The sequence below is a fragment of the Haliaeetus albicilla genome, chromosome 27 (genome assembly GCF_947461875.1).
Source record: "Haliaeetus albicilla chromosome 27, bHalAlb1.1, whole genome shotgun sequence".
NCBI lineage: Eukaryota > Metazoa > Chordata > Aves > Accipitriformes > Accipitridae > Haliaeetus > Haliaeetus albicilla.
The window spans coordinates 13,999,882-14,024,640 of NC_091509.1; the positions used below are offsets into that span (position 1 = coordinate 13,999,882).

The 24,759-nt window shown below is 41.3% G+C and overlaps 1 protein-coding gene across 1 annotated transcript in view; it reads right to left on the bottom strand.

The window, feature by feature from the left end:
* The window catches only part of ITK (IL2 inducible T cell kinase), a 33,302-nt gene extending 12,405 nt beyond the window's left edge, over nucleotides 1-20,897 (bottom strand). The window contains exons 1-8 of the mRNA XM_009912581.2: nucleotides 20,233-20,897; nucleotides 7,220-7,324; nucleotides 4,197-4,278; nucleotides 2,654-2,782; nucleotides 2,085-2,125; nucleotides 1,134-1,285; nucleotides 604-669; nucleotides 378-432 (exon numbers count right to left, since the gene is read on the bottom strand). Of these exons, the coding sequence (XP_009910883.2) occupies nucleotides 378-432; nucleotides 604-669; nucleotides 1,134-1,285; nucleotides 2,085-2,125; nucleotides 2,654-2,782; nucleotides 4,197-4,278; nucleotides 7,220-7,324; nucleotides 20,233-20,403 (801 nt within the window). The 5' untranslated portion in view covers nucleotides 20,404-20,897. The remainder of the gene's footprint in view (nucleotides 1-377; nucleotides 433-603; nucleotides 670-1,133; nucleotides 1,286-2,084; nucleotides 2,126-2,653; nucleotides 2,783-4,196; nucleotides 4,279-7,219; nucleotides 7,325-20,232) is intronic.
* Nucleotides 20,898-24,759: the final 3,862 nt, after the last annotated feature.

The window sequence follows — 24,759 nt, forward strand, 5'->3', positions numbered from 1 at the left end:
TTCATCACGAGATTGGTTAGATTTTCAGAGAACTACTGGCATCCGCAGGCCTCCTGCAGAGACAGAAAAGATAAGCTAAAATCACGGTTTTCAGTCAACAGTGTTTGAAACAGTGTTTTCCATCAGCCCCAGCTATTGGGTGTGTTTGTCCAAAGGATGGCACAGCTCTCTGCCCACGCTCAGCTACCATGGAGGTAAGGGGGGGTTGCTAGCGGTCCTTTATCTTGCACCGCACACCAAGAGCAGCCAAGGACAGCAACACAGCAGGAACCCAGCGTTCAGCTCTCTCTTACACAAAGCAGCCCTTGCAGGCTTCTCTTCATTTGTCATTAATTAATTATTATTGCCCATCCATCCCACACGTAACACTGGTTTACCTCATCTCTGAGGAGTGTTTCTGCTTTGCTTCTGCTGATGTTCTTATTGTACCATCTGAAAACATCGAAAGATTCCAAGTCAGTGTTTCTGCTGAAAAGCCTCTGAATTGAGTGTCCCCAGCGCTAGCAATGACACATTATGTGGGGTAGGGACATTTGAGGCTTGTAGCTTCTAAAACAAATCTAAGGCACTTAGAGGTACAAGAAAAACACAGGCAAAACTTACTCATATATTTGCAGATTCTCAGGTGATTTTTCCGCCAGGTAGCTACTTGGCACGTAGCCTTCATGCCTGTTAAAATGCAACACAGCGTGAGTGTGCTAGACAGACAGGATTTTCTCTGCATCTGTGGGAGTCAGGCCCGAAAGATTTGCCTGCTCTTTGCATGATAGAAATGTTGGTTGTTATGTATTTAGTAGGGTTACTGAAGAAGGAAACAACTGATGGCACCTCTAAACTTGGAGAGTTTTGCAATTTTCATGATTTTTTTCTTCCATGTGTATGACAGCAAATATCAGCCCGAGCTAAGGACTGTTTATTTTTTTAAATTAACTTTCAGATCCTTTTTCTTCAGCTGCCTGGATACAAGCAATATCAAAGGGAAGAAAGTTACCGTAAATAACCTTCCATCACTCTTTTCCTGTATGTCAGAGGATGCTTCACAAAAGTTATATTAGAGGCCAGCATATATGTTAATGGAAAACCAAACTGAATTTAGAAAGGATTTGTAAATTGGCTGTTGAAAAGGGACTTACCCATTCTTATCTTGAATCAGCCACCAATGTTCCTCAGAGCTGTCAATCACATAATATTCCTCATTATATTGTAACGTCAGCTCTTGCGGATTCTGGGCTTCATAGTCATATATGGCCATGACTACAGCTTCCTTTGGGTCTAGCAACAATTTCTGCACAAATTAGGAAAAAGGCTCATCATATTCATATTCATAAAAACCAATGGCATGCTCTCTGAAATGATATTTCCCTGGCAGCACTGGTGTCCTCTGGGTTCAAAAGCCTCAAAGCTAGGAAAGCACCCCAATGCGTCTAGTGGGGTATGGCGGCAACATGAGAATTTTCAGCACTTTCAAACAATGAATTTCATATAAAAATTTTAGTTGCACAGAAAATACTTATCTATTCCTTCTTAGGGCAGTGTTTCTTCTGTCTGATCTATTCTTCACAGATGTTTCCTAAACTCCTCTTAAAAGCTTCCAATGATAAAATCTCCATGGCCTCCCTGGAGAGACTGTCCCAATGCCCTCCAGTAAGTCAGCCAGCCCTAACAACCACCCTGCTTCTCCCTTCTTCTTAAATAAACCGATGACATTTTGTCCCATCCACAAGTGGGTTTGGAAAATCACTTCTCTGTTCCTCTTCACAGCAGCTTTTCTCATATCCCTCCTACTCCCCCAGTTTCCCTTTCTGTAGATTGAAAAAACCCACAGTTGAAGCTTCACTCACTATTGGACAGCTACTTGTGAAACCAAGCTGTCTTTGCAGGACTGAACCTAGCTCTAGTGGGATGCTGCTGATTTATAACTTATGAAAAAATATGGAAAAGGTAAGGGAAAAGCCCGGGGAATATCATCACAGGTGATATTCTAGGTCACTGCACCATGGTGAACCTTAATGAGGATATATTCACCACTGCTAGTTAAACACACACGACACTAAGGACAGCTTAGCATGCCTCACTGCACTCACCCAGTTATCTTCAGGAGTGGGAGGAAGAGGCTTCTTTGAGGCTGAAATGAAATCAAGAAAGATAATTTGAAGTAGATCTGGAGAAAACAAGGGGAGAAACCATCAAGGTAATGAACTGATAAAGGTGATACAAAAAACAGTGAATAGCAAGCCTTGGTCTTTCAGAGTAAGACATGCCAACAGCCTGCACCTACACAGTGACTCTTAGCCACACAGCATGGGTTTGAAATGGGGTACAGATTACTTGAGGCCATATATGCATGAATTCATATATCTCAAGAAAGTTGTTATTATGGCTTATTGATTGACCACAGCTGATCAAGTTCCTAGTTCACCATCTCATTCCACAGACAGCACCAAGCATCACACAGAGGAAAGTGTTAATTCAAAACAAAGAATGCCATATACATTAAAAGATAAGCCCGAATATACCAAGAAGGCAGCAACATGTCTCTTGATGGAAATGTAACATGATATTCTTTGATGTTCTGTACGGGACAGATTCAATCCTTTATTTTTGCTAGAAATAAATATTTTCAAGGTCAGAACGGTCTTAACAAATCCCATACCATTTTTGGTGGGGTCATACTCCACACAGCCAGGTGCCATCTTCTCTGTCTGAGCACAGCATCTCCACCTGCCATCTATCCAAAAATCTGGATGACACTTTGAAACCAAACTGTTGTTGCTTCTGGTTTCTGGAAAATGTTAGGGGAAGAAAAAGGAGGGGGAAAATGAATTTATTTGCATTCACATCAGCTCTGAAAGACATCTAGAACTGAATGGAAATAATCTGCACTTCAAAGAAGCTTCTTATTCTTTTCAAACCAAGCTTTGGTGAATATTATCAGCCCCCTCCATTAATGTTTTCCTTTCTCCCGAAAGGAGTGAATGCCACCATCGAAGTGGAGGAACAGCCTTCCTGCTGGTGATGGAGCCCGTACCTCTCTACTGCAGGAGAACAGAATCCTACCAACGTGACTCTCTCTTTAAATTGATAAACATCAAAATCACAGAAGGAAGGTCTCATAAAAAGAAATAAAACCTGGCAGGCCATATACTGATGATTCTCACGAAAGGCTACAGCTCTATACTATGTATATATGTAGGACACAGACCCTTGCTGCTTTGGCTTGGTGTTCAAAAGGGGCTGTACAAGCTGGCATTCACCAGCAATAAACATTTTTTGCACATGTAAATACCAGTCTTGAATGTCTGCGTGAGTGATTAAAGGTACTTCTTTTTGAAGCTCAGGCTCTCTATCTGTAATAATAATTTTCCTAAAAAGAACAAAAAATTTCTGCTGGCTGTTTTAAAGAGACTATTCAAATTGTCCAAGGGAGGGGACAGTCTCAAAAAGTTGAATGAGAAGAGGTGGTAAAGTAGGAGCTTGGAGCAGGTGCACTCCAGAAGGAGAATAACTGGTTGCAAGAGTAAGTGCATGAACTTAATAGTATCTCTATCAGGCACAATGTTTTCAGAGTGAACAATACAGCAGGTTGTGTTATAAAACAGGAAAAAGCTATGATGGAAGCCTAGTGTAATTTTCATGTAACTAAGTAACACCTTCTTTATGTCAAGTATTATGCTTTGTTTCTGCCTGCAGTGGTTAGTTATTGTGCCTTTACTTCAGAATCATTGCAGCGAACCACAGCACAATTCAGGAGGTGAACAGGAAATGAAAGCTACCCACAAAAATGTTTCTTAATAGTCATGATTCTCTAACAAGGTTGTCATCTAAACAAAAAATCTGTTAATAAGAGATGAAAAATCTTCTATGCAGAAAAGATTAATTTCTTAAAAAAATCAGCCATAGAAAAATCCCCATTTCTTCCGGAATAAGAAACCTCAAATTACAGTAACTTATTAACAGTTTATCCTAGAAAGAGGCAAAGAAAGCATTCCATGTCCAGATTGTCCACTGCTGCTGAAAACACACCCACCATATTTACAAGCAATTTGATTTTATAACCTCATTCCCCGCTACCACTTTGCATGCTTAGATATAAGACATTGACTCCTCTTGCACATTTTCTCTGCATTATAACTTGTGAGAAAACTGGTCCGGGATAAGTAACTTCAACAATTACGTGGACACAGGGGTTTTATTACCTTCCTTCAGCGTAAAGACCCATCTCTGCCGGCTCTCACGATTGGGTGCAAACACGTAGAGTATGTAGTTATCGTGGACAATCTGGAGAGGGGAGTAGAGAAGGGAGCCAGCTGTTAGAAGCAATCCCAGATAGGCTGGGCACGATGGAGTCACTGAAGGAAACACGAAGCAGCTCTCATACCAACAAGTTACATGCAAAATGATGATTTGGGGAAGCGGAGTAACAGGGTCTGTTCAGAAGCATCTCTTAACCGCGTTGACTTTTGATTATTTAAAACAGAGCAGAAATCCTGACCAAGAAAGTATTCTAGACAAGCAGTGTTTTAGATCAATTTTATGCTGTTAAGAAATGCCCATGAAATCAACAGAGATGTTAGCAATTTCAATCTGCAGAGGATTCAGGTGGTTACTCACTGACTGCACTTTATCCTTCTAAAGCACCTCTGGGGAAATAGCATCTGTTTCTTACCAGTTTCTTGCAAGATACCTTCACTTGAGATCTAAGAGCCAAACTTAGCTTTTCTTGTGTCACTATAAATCTCGGGCAACTTCCTGGAGATTATTTGGATTACTATCATTCTTCAAAGTTTTTAATAGTTTTCAATAGGATTATAAAGGGAAAATAAGAAGCTGGAGCAGATAAACAATGAGCAATCAAGATGCTGTTTTCATCAACTTGGCCTTAATGACAAACAAACAAAGGAAGAGAAATACAGAATATTTGTGAAGTTTCAGAGCAGGGAGTAAAATCATCACAAGAACCAAAATGACTCAGAAACTGAATCGGATGACTACATTTGGGCCTAAAATTTGATGTAATGCATAATCTGCATTTCTCTTCCAATATTTATCTCAACAACTTAATTCCAAATGGGACCTGGTCTCTTTGATGCACAGGTGCTTTGAAAAACTTTGACCATTGTCTTTAAACAGAGGTTTCTACAAGAGAGCAGCTGTTTTTATAAGTTTCTCCAGGGGTGTAGATGAGGCAATGTTGATTATTGTTTAAAGAACAGGAAATATTTGCTATCTCTTGGCCTGAAGCCCTTGCAGGCACACACAGACAACCGTGTGACTCAGTTGCTTTGCATGCTATGGAGAGATAAATTATAACCTCTTTTACAAAAAAATAGAAATAGGGGAGGAATAATTCCCTCTTATTTAAAGCCACTCCTGTTGATATTATTGTTATGTCTGTATAATGTTTTGACAATCTAAGGCAGATTTCAAAATATGCATTAAGCAGATCTCCAGAGGATGTAGCCATGAGCATGCACAACTGCACAAAATCACTCATTTTATGCCTCTCTGCAAGGGGCTCACTTGCCAGATGACCCACACAAAACCAAAAAGCCACTGGTAGTTCCACAGAAGATTTACAGCTGGGTGCAGCTGAGATATTCTTAGAAAAACCCAGACAATATCATTTTACAAAATACCACAAAACTGACCGTAGGACAAAATTCAGATGTGCTACAAGCAGGAGCGATTACCACAACCTCGGCGGAACACTGTGCGTCATGACTGGTCCCCTGTTACCATCCCACCAGTACTGGCCACTACCTTCACTTTATTTTGCTGTTCCTACAAGCATTGGAGATATGGAGATACAGATTTGAAAATTCAGACCAAAACCAAACAGATCTGAGTATTTGTTCCTTCTCTAGTCCATGTTCACTCAAGTTATGAGCAGCTGAACTTCCCCCAGTCAGGCAGCTCCTACCCAGCCCCAGTTAAGAGCTTTCCTGTCGGGCTGCTCATCGAGAGCTGTTTGTAGCATACCACAGCATCTGCTCCTGCTCCCAAATGCCTATAAACAAGGCCATAACACTCTGATCATCTGGTTTCTTGAGTGCTTATTATGCATAGCAACATTTTGTAATATTCCAGGACAATTTTTATGATCCTGGCTGATGACCATCCCAAGCTGGAGGGAGGGTTTCCTGACCCAACCTAGCTTGGGAAATTATTTCCTCTCCCTTCTCATATCTCTGCAGGGTAACATTTTCCAGGGCTCAGATTAGAGTTACTGTTGAAATGAAGATTTAGAGAAAACTCTACAAGCTACTTCATGATTTGTCAGAATGACAGTACCAAGACAAGCCTCCAAATCGATGCTGGTTTTGAGATAACAAGAACAGCAAAAAAAAAAAAAAAGAAATCTTGCTTTCTGGTTGTCTTTTTTCTTTTTATAAAGTTATCTTCTTTAACATTATTGTGTACATGGGTCACAATCATTAGCTTTGATCTGCAAATCTGAGTCCAGATGATTCACTCTTTTAAAGCCATCTGTGAACAAAGCTGGCCCTGTATTCACTGAAATCTATACACCACAAATATTAAGAAAAGTACTGTCACCAATATGATAAAATTCCGACAAATGCCAGCACAGGGAATAACATAATAGACCGGGAATTTTTGTTGCAATAACTGAGCAAATATTCTGTGGCATTTATGTTTACATGGCAATGTAAATATATCCCATATGTATTAATAATTAACACTAGTCAATGTGTTCCTCATCCTAGAGCTACCACTGTCTACCTCTTGGTCGTTAAGCCATCTCATCACTAAAAGCCCTCTCTGCTCTCGTCTGGAGCAGTCTCCCTAAAGCATCACATTCACTCACCAGTTTCTGGTGCAAAGGCCACTGAATGTATTTAGTTGCAGCATCACACAGGCAAATTGGCCAAAACCCTGGGTGGATTCCCCGTGTGACAGATGGGCTTTCTCTGAATATGAATTAGTGCGATAGCTGAATATTGTGTTAAACATGGGATAGGACTAGAAGATCTAATGATCCTTTCCAGTTTAAAACCAATGAGTGGAAGAGTTTATGGATTTTATAATAACACTCAGCCTCTGGTTCCCCAGTTCATTTCAAACCTTGATCTGCTTTTTCTTCCTTTGTTGTTATTCACCCTGGTGTTGGGTTCATTAACGACTGCACTGTGAGGGAGAATTTTCTTGAAATACAAAATTAAGTGACATCCGTATCAGTATGGTCAACAGACAGACTCACCTGGAAAGGATATTTATACTGACAGGGAATGATGATGTCACTTTTCACAATTTCCACACATTTAATCCTGGAAAGTTCCACAGAACCCTTCAAAGTCCTTTTTTTCTAAAAGACAGAGAAAAGCACTTGGTAAATACTAATGATTGTGGATTAAGTGAATAATTAGACAAGATTGTCGAGTCCATGGGAGATTTAATTTTAATGGAACAGAAGCAAATTAACTGATTATGTAAGACATTTGGAAGTATAAAGAATCATTCTCATATATGGCAGCTTTATATGGATTGCACATACACATACACATATTTCAACTCAGCACGTGGATTCTTAGAGAAGCAGTCAAAATGTTTCACTGAAATTCAGGTGTTATTTTTTATTTCCAACAAAATGAAATGCTCTTTTAACCAAAAAGAACTATCTTCATGAAACATTCAGTTTACTGACACTCCTGTTTCATACTGAAAACCTATAAAACAATAAGTATTTTATTAAAAAATATGTGGGTACTGAGAATTTCAAAACTACGCATTTTATCTAAAATGTAACATTTTTACTGCATCTATTTTCTAAGAAAAAACTCACTTCTCTGGTTTTGTTCTGTCTGGGTTTTTAGCTAAGAAAAAATAACAGGAAAATTTGAAATAAATAATATCTTCAAAAGCTTGCCGACAAAACTTTTTTTCTGGCAGCTTCTGCTGCATTATTATTCATCATATACCAGATACCTAGATAACAGTATCAGCAGTTAGGAAAAGGTAGGAAGAGAACAGACATCCAAGTATCCCAACTGCCTCGGCGTACCCTATCTGCTACCAAATCCTCGCCCCGTAGCTCCTTGTTGAGTGGCACTCAGCTTTTGCAAGAGACGGGTGAGGCGGACGCCGGCTCAGGGCAGGTGGGAGCTAAACGAAGGCTTGGTATCTGGTGCACGCTTCTGAAGGATTCACTACAAATGCATTCGCTCTTTGGAGGCAAACGGGTTTCCTGTTTTGATTCGTTTCAGTAGGGATTAAACGCTAGCTGTCTCCTAGCTCAGCTTTGTGACAACGTGACGGAAATCGGTGAGATTTAAGAACCCCCCCAAACACTGCAAAAGCTTCTGTTTTTCAAACACAAGCGCCTGTCAACGGGAGAGAGCATGAACTTCAGCGATTGTGTTGTCCCTGTCACGGGTTATCACTCGGAGACACAGCAAGACTTTGGCAACCTTCTCGCCCTCCCTCAGACCCCAACCCTTCGTGTCCTTCACCCTCCAGCTCCCTCTTGCCCCTTGCTCCCTACATCACCGTGACCCTGCAGCTCTGCCCTGCCGGCAGCGCCGTCCCCACCGCTGTGCTGACCCTCACTCCTGCTCTGTTGCTACCTTTCATCATCACATTTAGTCTAAACCAGGGAAGCAGCTGATGCCACTGGAGGTGGGGTGAGGTTTGCCACAGCGTACTGTCAAACAGCCTCAAAACAGAGAGGCCCCAAGGCTCCTCAAACCTCATTCTTGCACAACTAGCTATTTTGCCTTTGTATACTTGGACTTGAGGAAAGAGAGGGAAATTATTACGGTGTGGTCTCACATTGCTCCTGCTGGACTTTGCTGGTGTATTTAACTTTTGTATTTGTATTTGCTTGCACTTTAACCAGAGCCTCTGGATTTACTGCCAGGACTGTCTCCTGTAGACAACATCTGCCTATGTAGCTCTATGAGGTGGACTGGGATTTTTGTGTATCAATAAACCCAAGGCCGTAAAGCACCCCCAGATGTAAATACCAATTAACTATTGAGAGTATTGCCAAGCCTTAGAAGGCTTTACTGCCCTCCATTTTCACCATCTATTTTCTCTCATTCTTGTCTATTCAATTCTTTCTTCCAGACTTGGCTTCCTCTGTCTCTTCTCCACAACCTCCTCTACCATTTGTTCTGCCCCTGGGACCTCTACCCTTTTGATGAGACACAAAGCCATTTATTTCCTACAAAACCCTTCAATTTTGCTAGCATTGAACCCTCCTTCATCTTATTCCTTTGAAGTCCCAGGGCTTAACCACATGCACTCCTCCTCTGAGGCTTCAGGAAGCAATGCCGTGCCAGTCACACGCTCTGCTCTTTCACTGCAGACTGGTTTTTGTTGATACCTTTCTGGACTCTGCTGAAAGACAAGGTCCAGCCTTCTCAAGGAGCTTTGTGCAGGGATTCTGCAGCTCTCATCACCTACTGTGCTCCTTTTAATCACATAATTCAGCAGCGGAAGCTCCTCATAATCTCATGTTGCAGTGCAACATCAGGGTGCGTCTCACAGCCAGTGCATTGCCCTGCAGATCCTCCGCAGATGGGACTTTGTTGATAGAAAGCAATTACAGTCCTGTAGCAGCACAAACAACTGGAATTACCACTCACAAACCAGGCATTACCCAGAAACTGGGCTGGAAACTAAATATATCCCTGCTTTTGTGATGCTTGACTGCACTTTAAGCCAACAAAAGCAACTGGGCCATTTGGAAGGGAGTGGAGAGGAAAAGCCTCTTAAAAATGGTCTCCAAAAAACCTCAGAGACTTGTTCCTAAAAGGGCAAGACAAAATATGCTGACAGATCTCCATTTGTTGTTTTCAGTCTGCCCAGAGTATAGTTAAGTAGATGTTTTAGCTGGTTGGTCAGAGAAAACATCAGTGGTCTTACTGCATAATGTGTGTGGAAAGATAACCAAGGCATGCTGCTGTCCCACGAGGAGTACAGTGTGCTGCAGACCAGTCCGTTCTATTCTATTTCTTTTGGTCTGTTGTTTGCAATATGGCAATTCCAGAAAGGAGAGCTAACAGCTCTGAACGGAGCTGGGTGCATCACAAGCCCAACACATTATTGTCTTCATCTTTGGTATTTCACCTCCTCTTGCCACACAGCTCCAGCAGCTCTTTCACTGATTAATTCTTTAGTTTGTGTCTACTGCATAAACTAGATGACCACAATGGTCCCCATTTGCCTTAGACACTAGGACAATCGACTATGGTACAATTGAGATAGCCCTGCCCTGCAACACAAGGCGGCATCTCACCGTGCTTGCTTGGGGAATGAGCCACCCGGCATTTATCACGTGCTAAGACTACACAACCACCAACGCTCCTGCTCACCCATGCCACGGCAGCCTGGCCACCCAACAAAATGAATCACTTTTCGCCAGCCCATGGTCTGGGGCAGGGGAAGGAGCGGGGATGTGGAGCCCATGGCGAGCCGGCAGCAGCGGCTGCAGGTGACGGATCTGCGCCGTGAGCACATTTCCTGACCGTGGCTCTGCACCCTCAGGCTTTGCGAACGTCTAAGATCTTGTAAGATATGGGGCTGTGCAGTCTGAGGAATTTGCTACTTTCTGGCTAACACTTTGCTGGTGCTATTTGTGAAGCCCATTCATCAAATGTGCTGCCAAAGGTCCCTCGGTGGATGCTTAAAGGTTTTGCTGAACCCCACTGTATTTATCAAACGGACCTGGCAAAAAAAGTAGCCACCGGTGCTGGAAGCAGAGGGAAGGGAGGGAGGCCAAATGCCAGGGAGAGGTAAGGCAGGGGTAGGCAGAGCCTTATCCCAGGGATCACGGGAGGAGAGAGCAGGCAGCATTTGCTGGCAGGCAGAAAGGCAGCATGCCATGTTTCATAAAGCCGGCTCGGTTCAAAAGTTGTATATGAACTTGTATCTTGTTTCTTTTGTGCTGTGAGGGGAAAACCAAGCAATTAAGATTCATGCGGCCCCAAACTCCTCGGCAGCGGTCACTACCAAGGGCTCTCCGTGCTGCAGCTGGGCTTTCCTTGCCCTGCGTCACTGGGCGTTTGCGTTCACCTCTCCGTCTCCCCGTACCTCATCCCCATCACCCGCGCGTCCCTTCCTTTGCAATGCCAGCTGCTCCTCCCAGCCCAGCCAGGCACCTCACGGCAGAAAGGAGTAGAGACCCCCCTGTAGCCCTGCTGTGTCCCCCCTTGGATAGGGAGTCCTTCCTCCCGCCACAAGGTCCATCCATGAGCCCATGTTTGCCCACCGCTCCCCAGTTGCAGCTGGATATTTTCTCTCCGTAGAAGGGTAGGGGAAAGCTAATTTATAGCCGCGGTGAAGCAAGGTAGGAAATTCCAGTCCTCTGTAAGCTCAGCCGCAAAAACATTTCCATCAATAAAAGCATTTAATGACCTTCTCTGTAGCATCAGGGTTTTTTTTTTTAAGAATCTGAGCCAAAGTTCATTCCCTGTTTTCACTTACTGTCTTGACTAGAAGGAACTATTCTTAATTGGTGGTTAAGTAGATGAGGGGTCTTTGCCTTGGCCTTTGGCATGACCCCTTGCTCCGTGTCACCTGCTCCGGCTGCGCTCAGTGTGCAGCCTGGACAGAGGCAGAAGCTGATTTGGGGGTTTCTTACTCTGTGGGCTTGAGGTGGTGAAATTAAAGCAGGTTATTTTTTTCAATGCTATATACAGTCTCTCAGGAACAGGCAGGGAAAAAAAAAAGCAAAAAAAGCAAAAACTTTAACTTCTGCACACCACTAGAATAAAGTGCATGTAAGTGTGAAAAGAGGCTTGCATGCACACTGAAGTATTTTTAGAGTGGCAACGAGAGACTGCTGTGCTGGCGAGAGCAGTGGCTTCAACATCTGCTGCAGGCACTGGCCTTAAGAGGACTAACGTACCTCTGCAGAGGGCTTATACTTGCACCGTGAATGCTCTCGAGGCCCCTATCCACAGCTCTTACTAGTAACAACAAATTAGTAATGACAATAATAAGACTTAACCATATCATACTACTCTCACCTGTAGCTTTATCGTGCTGGTTTCTAAACCGTGGTACATGTGCACCATGGTGATGGGGAGGTCAAAACAGGCTCAGGTGGGGGCATGAGCTAGTTTCAGGGAGCAGAGGCAATGCAGCTGCCCTAGGGCAGTACTTGAATGCAGGCTGAACTTCACGTGTGCCTTTTAGTAGGGGTTTTTTGTGAAAATCAGTTCCCTTTCTAAAATTTGGAAATACGGTGCTCAGCTTCCATCTGTGTTGCTGTCCTTTGGCTGCACTTCCATATCGAAAAGTGGATTTATTGAACTTCAGTGCTGTAAATTCAACCTGGGGTCTTCACACTTTTTTGCCCCTCATGTATGTTACCACATCATGAAGACTATGGAGTCTAAGTTGGTCCATCAAGCATGCCTAATGCAACCCCGCTGCTTTTAAGAACAGAAACACCTGCGCTGTTGATACACAGGCACAAACAGGACAAAAAAAAAGAGCAGAAATCGTTTCCACTCAGCTGATTAGGGCTAAGAGTGAACAGAAGCAAAAACAGAGAGGGCTCTTGTGTTCCCAGAACCCACAGCTGCAGCTGCATGCCCACAGGGGTGGATGTCTTAAGTAACAAAGTGACAATTTTACGATGTTGCTATTAAGAGCACAGTAATCAATTCTAAATATTCCCCCAGCTATGAAGAGCAAAGGGACATGGTCACAGCTGGGTATCGGAGTGGGCTGCTCCTGCCTCAGCACACAGTCTTGGGTAGCACCTGAGAGCAATGAGCTCAGGCTGACACAAAATAGGAAAACCCCAACAAATCCTAACATAAAAATGCCCGTCTTCAGAATAATTCAGGCTGATTTCAAAATGATTGAAAAAAATATTTAAGGCTGAAGAGTCTTTCTCTCATAGAGCTGTCTCTGAGATTAAAAAGGTTAAATAACGTTTAAGTTTGTACGGTCAGATCCTTCAAGATATTTCCTATTGGCTTCCAGGAAAACATTCGAGGCTGTTTTTGTAGTTTTACTCTAAATAGCAGGTACTGACCACTCCTAGAGACAGGCCACTTGGCTCACAGACCTCTGGTGTGATCTGTGATCACAGTTTTATACTCTCGTGTGCTAAAATTAAGCTTTAGGAATAATATAGGAACACATATCCATTGCTTGCTCTGATTTCTCTCCACATAACTCCATAAGAAAATATTTACCATAGCCATACAGTGTTAAATCTCTACTTGAGCTATTAAAATGTCATTTTATGGATGATATGAGTGCATGGCTTCAAGGCAAGAGGCACCATTACAGGTCTAACCACTGGTAGGAAATAAATGGGCCAACGAACAGACCACTCCAACAGACCTGTCTGTCTCTTTGCAGACAGATTAGTATCAACATGCAGCAGAACCGTTGTGCAAGGTGTAACACCTTCCAATGGCAGAGAGCTCAACTGGCTTGGTGAACTTCATCTTTTTAAATTAGTGACATGTTGCTGCCTTTCAAGTATGATTTTCTTCAGGCCTTGCTGAGCTTCTGAAGTAATCTGGACAGGCATTTCTTGGTTTGCTGAGCTGCCCAAATTCTGCTTATGCCTAAGGTGTTGCAGTCTCCAGTTTACTTGCTACTTGGACTATGGGTCTCTCATAGTCATGTGTTGGTGCTGAGATAGCAATTAAGAACAACACAGAAAAAAGTAACTAGGAGCTTATGAGATATCACTGGAACAACATGGACTTATTTTTAATGGTAATTCCCCTGCTACAGTAATTTTCCACTGACCAAAAGACTCGAATACGAACTTGAACCTCCTTGAACACTGTGTTGATACAATTATTTTCTAGCCCTTATCATATCCCTTATCTATGCATTGCGTATGTGCTGTTTTTATCATTAATAGTTAGGATATTAAGAACTGTTGATTGCCAGATTGATAGAAATTTTGCCTGAACCTTAGCATCGTTCAGTATTTTGGGAGTTCTCTCTCTTACTAGGAACACCGATAGTTTGAGGTTTTATGGGAAATAAATCAATTTAAACAATTTTAAAATGAAATTTGAAACCTAAATTGAGCAATTTGAATTTTGAAAGAAAGTTGTAAGGGATTTTGTATTTCCTGCCAATACTAAGTACTCCAAAGGAGAATCGGAAAGAGGTGATAATTGATAATACTAGGATTTTCAGTAGAGCTCTGACTGTTGCATTATGCTTTAATACCTCCAATATACCCCATTATATTTGACATTTAAATTCCTAAATGTAGCTGTTTGGTTTACATGTCTGTCATAACTATTTTGTCCTCCTTCTTGAATTAAAAAAAAATAATAATTTGTTTTACAGTTTTTTTCACATCTAAAGAACATGAAGGTGTTCTAAAGGTGGGCATACCCTGGATGCAGACTGCACTGAACTCTGTTGAATGACAAAATCAGCTGCAATCAGTGCCTACGATGCCTCCATTCATCTAAGCAGTAGAGATGGAGAAGCACACCTAGGAGTCTGGGGAGGCAGCTGGAGGGCTGTGTCTGCTTCACTGCTGTAACTCATCCATGGGCGCTCCACTGCAGTCCTCGGTCACTGCCATACCTGACTAAAGCAGTTGCAGCCACTAACTTCTTTTTGCCATCCTTTTTCATTCTTAAAGATATAAAAGAAAACATGGGTTGAAGATTTTGCCGCATTCTTAATGTTCTCCAACAAAAGAAAGATCTGAGCTTTGTAATTTGAAGAAAATGGAAGTATCTAACGTTTGCTGGGAAGACAATACTCAGAAGTAATTTTTAAAAATTCTTGGAAGATTAAAGAACAATAAATACCCAGGCAAAGATCTAGTAGGAGCAGAACTGGTATGCGCAGAAAGTGTAAAAAGAAAATTATTATAATCAAATTCTGGAAGATAAAATTAGTTATTCCAGCAAAAAGGAGCTATTTTTATTACCAGACTCTACCACATATTTGTAGAGTTAGAAAGGCCATAGATACCAGACACAGAACAACATGCATTTTGCTTAAAGGAATCTTGTCTAGACAGTATCACCACCCTGAATCATGCCGCAGAAGTCGTGAATGAGAACTACAATAGACAGGAACTTTGTAAGTATCCAGAAAAACATTCGATAAGATGCATCGGAACAGATTGCCCAAAGATGTGAAATCTCTGTCCTTGGCTTTCAAGCAGTGGCTAGTCAATGCTACAGCTGACTTGTTCTAGTATTGGCGATAGTCCCACTCCAGTGTTGATGTAATGCTGGCCCTGTGCATGAAGTCCGACTAAATGAATTTAAGAAGTACCCTCTAGCCAGTATTACCATGATTCTGTGATTTCACAATAGAAATGAGGCTCATTGTGGCAAACAATATGAACTTAATCCTCCCGCAACTCCAATAATACAATCTGGATTATTAAAAAATCCATTTTAAATTTACAGAGGTGTATTAAAGGATTCATTTAATATTAGGCACAGGTTTGTACCTTGTCTCCATCTTATTTAAGGTTGTATTGATTTTATTACATAAAAATTCATTGAAACAGGTGTGAAGTAGACAGATGCCAAGCCTGATTTCTTTGTGGGAGATATGTGTATTATTAATAAATTAGTTGGAGATATGCATCAGAAGACAGATGGTATTGAAAATTCTGGCAAGCAAACAGAACTTGTTAATAAATATATGACAAGTTATGAAGAATGACGTATCTACTCAGATATGCATTTATTTGGAAGGTAGTCTTTAAAATCATAATTAAATTCACTTTAGATGAGGATTATAGCTTCATGAATGTTAAGGTATTCAGAATACACAAAGCAATGAGAAATGGTATGAACGGTCACTCTAATTACAGGAATACCAGAACAGAGAAGAAAAGTTTTAGTCTGTTTACATTAGAGTCTGGGGGGAAAAAAACAAGTCTTTCCAGGGCAGGATGGATAAGTTGGATCCTGTATAGAATAATAAAGGTAAAATGGACTGCTGGACCGAGGAACAAAGTGCTGCTTTTGTTACTGTGGGTAGCTGGACTGCTGCAAGTAACCCAATGTGTAGATAATGCATCAGAAGCAGCTAAAGCATTTTTAGGATGCTGATAAAAGGCTTTTCAGCCAAGTTTATTCCTTTGTTCTCCTGGAACAAGAGGCTGAAAGCAAATTTCAAGACACACTGAAGTCCCATCTTTATATCTGAATATCAAAGACCTGAATGAAAGAGCCCAGGACAAGGCTGACTCATGCTATGTGACCTCTTGAGCATCTGACCAGTGTAGGAAGAATAGTGCTGATGTAAATGAAAAGGGAACTCGGTCCTTTTCTGTGTGCACCTTTCATTGCTGCCTTTAAAAACTGGACTAGTAATAGCCCATGACTGCATGAAGGTATAAAATTTAAAAATATTTATGTGCCTGAACTTCCCAGGTGTTAGGTACAACTTTCCCAGCCCTGAAATGATTCTCAGAATGCCTGTATAGGGCAAGATGCCTGTTTTTGAAGAGACAAAACTGTGGCATAGGGACATGGAGTGCTTCTCCATAGTTGATACAGGCAGATCCAAGCACTCTCCGCAGGTCTGAGCCATGCCAAGATGAGCAGCTCTGAAGCAGAGATCGTGTAATGGTAATGGTACCACACTAGTGTGGTACTAGTCTAGAGACGGTGGCCTATTCACTAAGTGTAGCATCAGCCTCAGGCATCTGTGCCACTTTTAGACTACAGCCAGTTTGAAATACAGGGAGAGATGCTCGTTTCTGCTTGTCCCCATCTAGGTAGGGATGTGGCATGCCGAAGACTATGCAAGAACCTCTACTTAGTATCTGAAATACTAAACTATCTTTCTTCACTCTCATGTCTGCTAACCTGAAGGATTTACCAAAGACTGTAAGCCATTAGGCGGATGGCGTATAGGTAACTCACCAGTTTAAGTCTGTTTGCTAAGTAAGGACATGTGAAACTCCGTCCTAGACACCTCTCCAAAGGGATTCACTTGTCTGTTTCTTTTGCAGTACTGCAGGTCTACTGGCACCCTGAGAGTATCACATAGTGTCTTCACTGTCAGTTATTCTGCTGAGGATCAAACTCATTGAAATAGTTAAAATGATGACTCCCATGTGCTCGTTTACTCAGATGCACAGTAGCTATGAAATCAGACCCTGGAAATGAAGAATTTTTGCCCGTGGAATTGATTTGCATGTTATAATAAAGGCATTTCTGATGTATTTCAGTAGAGACGGGGGTTGAATACATGTGCCTGTTATCAGGGCTTTGCTTTATGTTAAGACAGCCCTGCATTGTGCACTGCGTAATGAATTCCAGAAAACACAGCTTCTTATTGTTGTCAGTTATTGGGGGCTCATTCTCCTAATGAGATATGTAAATATCTTTCATTAACATTAATGGCAAGTGTGTGCTTGGCCCCTGAGGAGAACAGTGCTTTCTGTCTAGCTATGGCCATTACAATGAAAATGCTATTACAGCTATTGCAAAAATTTGCCTTTATGGTGTCGGTTGTCTGGACAGCTTTTGGTATCATTTACAGAATTATCCCTGTATCTCTTTGACCTGTTTATTTCCTTGCTTCGGACTGCTACAGTAAATGTTTAAACACCTTTTTATACCCACAGCATCAGAATGCAAAGAAAGGGCCTGGGTGCTAAACTCTGTTAAAGACAGGCAAAACTTATAAGCCTGGGCTTAATGCCTAAGCGTATGCTTTACTTTAAGCCACTCAATTGAAAACTGTGGGACTTCTCAAACCATTAAGCAGTTCACTAATTGTTTTACCTGACTTTATGCACAGGCTGTTTTTACTGACTGACTGGGGACCAGAGAGGTGGATACCATATAGTATTGAATGCCAAGTACAGTAAGCCACTGGACAGGTTGGTAAGGGCTTCTTAAAGAAACTCATTGAAAACTCTTATAGAAAACATCCACAGAGATTTCCCTTGAAAAACAGATACTTCAAAAGCCCAGACAGTTGCTGGTCCCATATATATGGTGCAGTACAAATGCCTGAGGATACTCCCCATCCCTGCAGCCAGCTGGCAGAGAACAGCGACATCCCTACTGCTCTGCCCTAAACCTCCAGAACAGGGGGACCAAATGCGAACTGCCTGCTGCCAATGGGGACAGTCTGTGCTAACCCCTGCAAGTCCCACAAATTATCTAAGAGAGTCCCCGCAGAGCGGAGCCAAACCTGTGCCAGGGCCTGCGCTCCAGAACGAGCACGACAGACCATCGATTTCAACGCCTGCGCACACTCCCTGGTCCTGGTTCAGTCACGGTGATGGACTTAGCCCATGTGTTGGGCAGGTACCGTAATTTTCCCTTCACTAGCTGTGAACTCATTTTCTGGGGGTTCACTCCATTCTCAGCACAAAATAAGATGGTGCTTGCATGGGCTGCCCTAAGCTTTCCCCTCCAGACCAGCAATGGCCTGACCACGCAGAGGTCTCATCGGGATGGTCTGGTTTGGGGGATGATTACTGAAGAGGCTGAGGACTGGTTCTGGGAGTATTTCACAGGACTAACTCTTTTCTCCCAATTTCATAAGAAGTTGTTCTATTCATGCAACAACCTGATTTTGACAGTTTGTGTCAGAAAAAAATCAGCGTTTCAGGAAAATGAGCCCAGTAATTACCCACCGTCCCTCAAATGTGTATAAGGGCCTGAAGTTACATGTGTGTTTACATATACATGTCTACACGGATATAATATGTGCATGTTTAAAATACATAATATATAACATAAAGTAGATAATATATCAAACCCTTCTCTCACCTAATTGACCTTTAGGAAGACTAGGGGAGAAAATTTCCAGGACACTCACATAGCATATGAAATCTATGCCCCACTGAAAGTCACCAAGTCAGATTTTCCAAACTATTTCAGTGTCTAAAGATGCTGACACAACAGACACCTACTGTCATTCCGCAAAAGTATCTAGGCAAAGTGTACGTTGAATTCATCTCAAGTCCACCAAGAGTCAAAAAGCACCAAAGAAAACTATTTGTGAAGATTTCTCTAAATACCTACATCAGAATCACTTAGATGCTTTTGAAAATTTAACCCAGAATAATTAAGTGGGATAGTTATAATGGAATTTAAAATCTTAAAATAATGGCATTTGGAAGACAGTTTGGAGAGCAGACAAAGAGAGTCTCAACCCAAATATAGACACAGTACGCAGCAATAAATATTATCCTATTTAAATATGGAGGCAAGATAAACATGGACTATAAAATAAAAGCAAGAAAAACATTTTGGTGGGCATATTTGAGAGAAATAACTTGCAAGCAAAATTGACAACCCTTAAAGCTGGTGTCCAACCTCAAGTAGGTTGTGATAAAATACAAGGGCACATCATACTTCGCTTTTCTTGTTGGGTTCAGTTTTAACTTAATTTCCTGCAACTGAGCCAGATCAGATGGTCTGAAGTTGCCAGTGCTGGATAGCAAGGCAGCATGATCCCCAGTTCTGCTCTGCATACAGTAACAGTGCCTAAATATAACAGATTAACAGCATGTTCAGTGACTGTTGGAAAACAAGCAATATTATTTACAACTGTAATGAGGCTCAGCAAACATCCAGCTAAATAGAAGAAGGAAATAATTCTCACTTCACTAGAACACTTAGCACAATGGGGTGCACATATTGACTTCTAATTTTTTTCATACTTAGCAAATCAGGGAAATGCAAGCTTGGAGAAACAATGCCTAGTCTGAGCATGGATCTCATCATCACATCCCTTCTGAAGCTAACTCCGAAGACTAGACATTTTACACATGGCAGCTGAATTTATTTTAAAATGCAAGACTGGTCTCCTACCAGCCATCAGTCTGCTGCCCTGAAGAAAAGAATGAGCGACTGAAGATCTGTGGATGACTTTTTTCACAGATGTAATTGAGGTATACTTGAGATCTTCACAATACACCACTCCAGGCCACCCCTGTACTCATGTGAACTGCCAGGCATACGCTCACACAGCTGTTACACACACCAGTTATAACAGCCCATGCTAAATTCCTACAATAAAACTACATCCTTTCTGTAAAATAGCAGGGCGGTCTTATTCCTCCATGCACACCAAACGTCCACTGACCAGAGCTGTAAATGACCCGTTTGACCATTCTGCAATTTTCAGTGAATGGTGCTGTAGTAAGGACCAGAAATGTTAATAAAATTTAACAAAGATCATCTTTCCCTCCATTAGCATCCTTCCCTTCCTTTAACAAATTTCATCCTTGCCTCCATTACTCTATTATGAGAGAGAAAATGGCTGACGTACCCCATGGCGATGTTCATAGTAAGCCAACTTGGATTTGGTTAAGACAAAGAAGCGCACTTTAAAGTTGGAGGGTGAAGTCCTTCTCTTCTGCTGGGATTTTTTGATCAGCAGTTCCTCCAGGAGCACACAGTTATTCATGGCTGAGCCAAAAATGGTCCTCTCCCAGGACATGGGATGCCTGCCCTGAGCACTGAGTGCCTGTCCAAGAAAGAGACACAAGAAGGAAGACAGTTAATTTAAAAAAAAAAAAAAAAGTTTGTTCAAAAGGCAGCGTAGGTGCTTTGAGCTTTATCTTCCCATCTACAGCAAAGCTTCCTTTCTGTCAAACCATAACCACATCCTCTCTGAAGTCATAAAACGAACAGCACATGTTGAAATATACGCTAAGGTAAATGTTGTGGAAAAAATAACACTTGAGGGGACATTCAGTAGATGTGAGTCAATGATTAAGGATTAATTAAAAAGAGGTGTGGCATGATTAAGCATCTCTCTCCTACTCGCCCATTCAGTAAATACAGTTATAAATGCACACACTGAACATGGATGTATAGGATGAGTGTCTCTCCTGTCCTTTTAGAAATAGATCATGCATCCATATTTTTTTTTGAAGGAGTGGTGCTTTCCCATTTAGAGTATGTAACAGTTGATTGTGTGTCTCAGAGATTTCATAGAACTTATTTTGAGGAATTTTCCCACATAACATGAAAGTTCCTACTATGTAAGCAAAGTAAATTATATCCAGGATATGCTTGTATAAGGAATGATAAATGTTTGCAGTCTTTAGATATTTAAACTGAAAACAAACGGTTACAATAACTGATAACTAATTAATTATCATTGGTTACTATTTACTGATTACTGACTGCTTCAGGTGCAGTCTAATGAGTCTGTGGGTGGATGTTCCAGGAGGCGCAGGCACAGCATGCCCTCTGCGGATGCAATCAAGACCAGTGTAATCAGCAGTGAAGCGAGCACAAACATCAAACCAAGCACAACTGGTTTCCTCAGGACTTCAGGGCACCATTCAGGGAAGTCTGCACCAGGCTAAATATGGAAATTAGAAAAAAAAATTAGTATGTACCTAATGCACTCAGTACAACAGCACTGTTATATTTTAAAACAAATGCAATTTGTTTTTCTCTGCTTTTCCATTTTTAATATTTTGTTTATTTTTTATTAGTGTATGTATAAGTGTATTGCTGATGCTATTGAGGATTGGAGCGATGGAGTCTGGCAGAATGTGGGGAAACTGCAAGATAAGTATTTTTATTAATTAGGTATTTCTGAAAATTATTTCAATCTAAATAATTTACCAGTGCTGACTTTTGGCTTTAGTTCAACATAGCATTAGGGTATAAGGAGACAGGTCCCTATTGCTGATATATTTTTAGAGTTGTTTTCAAGCTCCAGTGAAGATGCTTCATTATTTTAAATTCAGTTCATGAGAAAAAAAAAGCTGAACAAATATCAAAATTGCAAACTTTGTTTAAACGAAGACTTGGATTTTATAGGGCAGTTCGTAGACAGACTTGTGAACCGTATTTCTCAACAGAATGTATTGGTTATCCCTCCCCAAAGAAGAGGTGGTATATCCCTTCCCTGCTCTTTTTTGTTATATTGTTTAGGCAGAATGTTCCAGGGATCATGAAATGTTCCTTGCCAATTTTGTTCAATGCCAATTGAGAACCTGCTTTTGCCATAAAAATACAATTTAAAGATAGCACTTGACATACAGGTCTGTAAGAGAATTTGCTAAAGGCAATCCAGTATCATGGAACAGGAACCAGGACAAACAGAAGCTGTTGTGCAGTTGATCCCTACGTATATCTCTCTGTATGTGGTGGTCTTGCTGAAGACGAGATGCAGCACAGAGTGCGCAAGTCTAGCGCAGCTGTGTTTCATTTCTTGGCAGAGTGACTGAGTTCCAAGGAACTCCTGTGGTTGAACAAGAAAGATAACACAAGCCTGTGATCTCCTGAAAAATACTTACTGCTACCAAGGGGGATTTCATATCTATTTGTAGACTAGAATCAATACTCGGGCCAAATTTCCCAATTCTTCTACAAAACAGTTTGTCTCATACAATGCACATATATAAAAAATTCAGTCTGCTGTGAGTTTTCTAAAATCACACTCTGTGTAAACAGCAGCTATTCGGATATTTCCAGACCTTGTTTAAGTGCTTGCACCTCTAAAATATAGGACCACTTTTGCGTGCATGTAACTTTCCTCATGCTTGAGAATTTGCTGGTTTAAACTATGCTCTGAGACCCTTTCTTGTAATTAATGAACCAGAACATAGGCAGTAGAGTGCCCCAACAAATTGTATGGACTTCACTCTGCTAGCACAGCGAATTCCCCCCCAAAAGCTATTGATCTTAATAGCATTTTGCTTGATTTGTGTCAAACAAACCACAGTTTGTAATGTCATTGCATTTTTTGCTATGAACACTTATTTAGGACTATGTTATTCTTTCTAGTCTCTTCTTTGCACTAATTGTCATGTGTTAAGGACTTTCTGAAAAGTCTTTGTAGCTTGGGCCAAGGGGGGTTGCAGTCTGTTGGCAGAGATGTACATGTTGTCTTCTCAGAAAATTAAATATAAATAGAAATGGAAGGGTGTGACACTACAGCTCTGCAGAAAAACCAAGGCATACAGGACAGCAAAGAGATGAGACACCAACACGTAGACCTCTGAGGGCAGCAATGCTGCTGGAGATGAGAGGATGTGGGGGGAGAAGAGATTCAGCAAGGGTGGCAAGTAGTGGGGGGAGAGCTAAGAAATTCTTTGAATGTAGTGACTGGCAGCTTGATTTCTTCATGAGATAAGAGATGAGTTAGCGGAGGGACATGAAGGGGGGAGCAGTTTGATCAAATGTTCAGATAGGGGTCTTGGCAACTGCACTTCATTTGGCGTAATCGTGGCGTGATGCAATGCGTCGTAGGAGGTCTGACGGGAAGATGCTGTGAGGGTCAAGGCAAGAGGGAAACGTGGGAGAACTGGACAGGCTGAGCTGCTGTGAAAGAGAAGGTACCGGTTTGATACAATGCATGTAGAAGGAAAGACGCACATAGGTCTAAGAACATAATCACAGATTTTTGGCCTGGAGTAATAAAGAATCTGGTAGTTACATCAGAACTAGCAGGATTTAACAGGTGAGATCAGCCATTCTGAGTTTTCCATGGCGAGTTCAAGCTGATGATGGGCCAGACATTAGACAGGGAAAAAAATAAGAATGACTGTAAGGAAGGAAACACATCAACAGAGCCAGATTCAGGTGTCACTGACATAGACACAGGAGCTGATTTCAGTGACAGCTGCTAACTATTCCTGTTTTACACTATCTTTATCAACTGATGACTCTTCACTGCTGAACTGGGGAGGAAGGTAGGGACCGACATATTTTTGTATCCACTCTTGCCACAAATCTACCTGTTCATGTTGCTTTTTCACTTTAATCCCAAACTCCATGTGTAGCAAACGCAAATATTTGAGTGTAGCAAGCCAAAACCAGAATATGAATGCTCTCTAAGTCTAACGAGTATATAACCAGGTTGACATGTATATACAAAAACATATGGTCTAAGAATTTTATTTATATTTAATTATACATTTATGAGACAGTAACCTGTTTATGTGTATTTGAATTTTATTTAATTTCAAAGATCATGATTTCTTGTCCATTTTTTAATTAAAATTCTTTGTTGCTTTTAAGGCATGAACTACAGACATAAATCATATGTCATCATCCACCTGGGTGACTAATAGGTTATAATCCTCTTAAATAAAGCCTCAGTCATTTAAGGGCTTCAGGACCCTTCTACAGTAGAGCATGATATATATATATATATACACAGTTAGGTAGAAATACACCAATTGTCCAGGGCCAAGTTGGCTGCAGAGCTGGAAGATGTGAGGACAAGTCTGTAGAGCTCTACACACAAACTACATAGTTTTCCTGAAAGGGCTCCTTGGGTGAGCTGGAATATCTCGCTAACACAGGTATCTCATTTCTGGAACCTGACCTTGTATGACGGTGCAGTGCTACATTGAACACTCCTTTTGTTCAAGACTTTTGGGACCGCTATATATTGCATGGTACAGAAATTCTGTATCCGTAATAGAAAGGAATTAAATATAACTGTCTTAAGTATCTTAAAAATACAGTAAGTCTATCCTTTAAGATGAGGAGACAAAGCCTGATGAATTTTTTAGGTCTCCTACATCTTCTCTGCTGAGGTGCCTTTATAAAACCTGCTACCATGTAACCTTTGACACTTTTCCATCTGTATGCAGGGAACTCTGAAATATTTTAAATATTTCAGATTTAAGTTTGAGCTGCTGTGTGCACTAAATTCTCCTGTGTGCTGGGCAAGTTGAGGTTACAGATAGACTTACCAACTGTGGCCTTAGTGGGCTCCTTTTATTTTTTCTTTCAGTCACTTTTGTTCTTCCCTTGCTACCTCCTGCAAACTGATCTATTTCTGCTCTGAAAAATGTTATTTCAGGGATTGGATTTTTTCTTA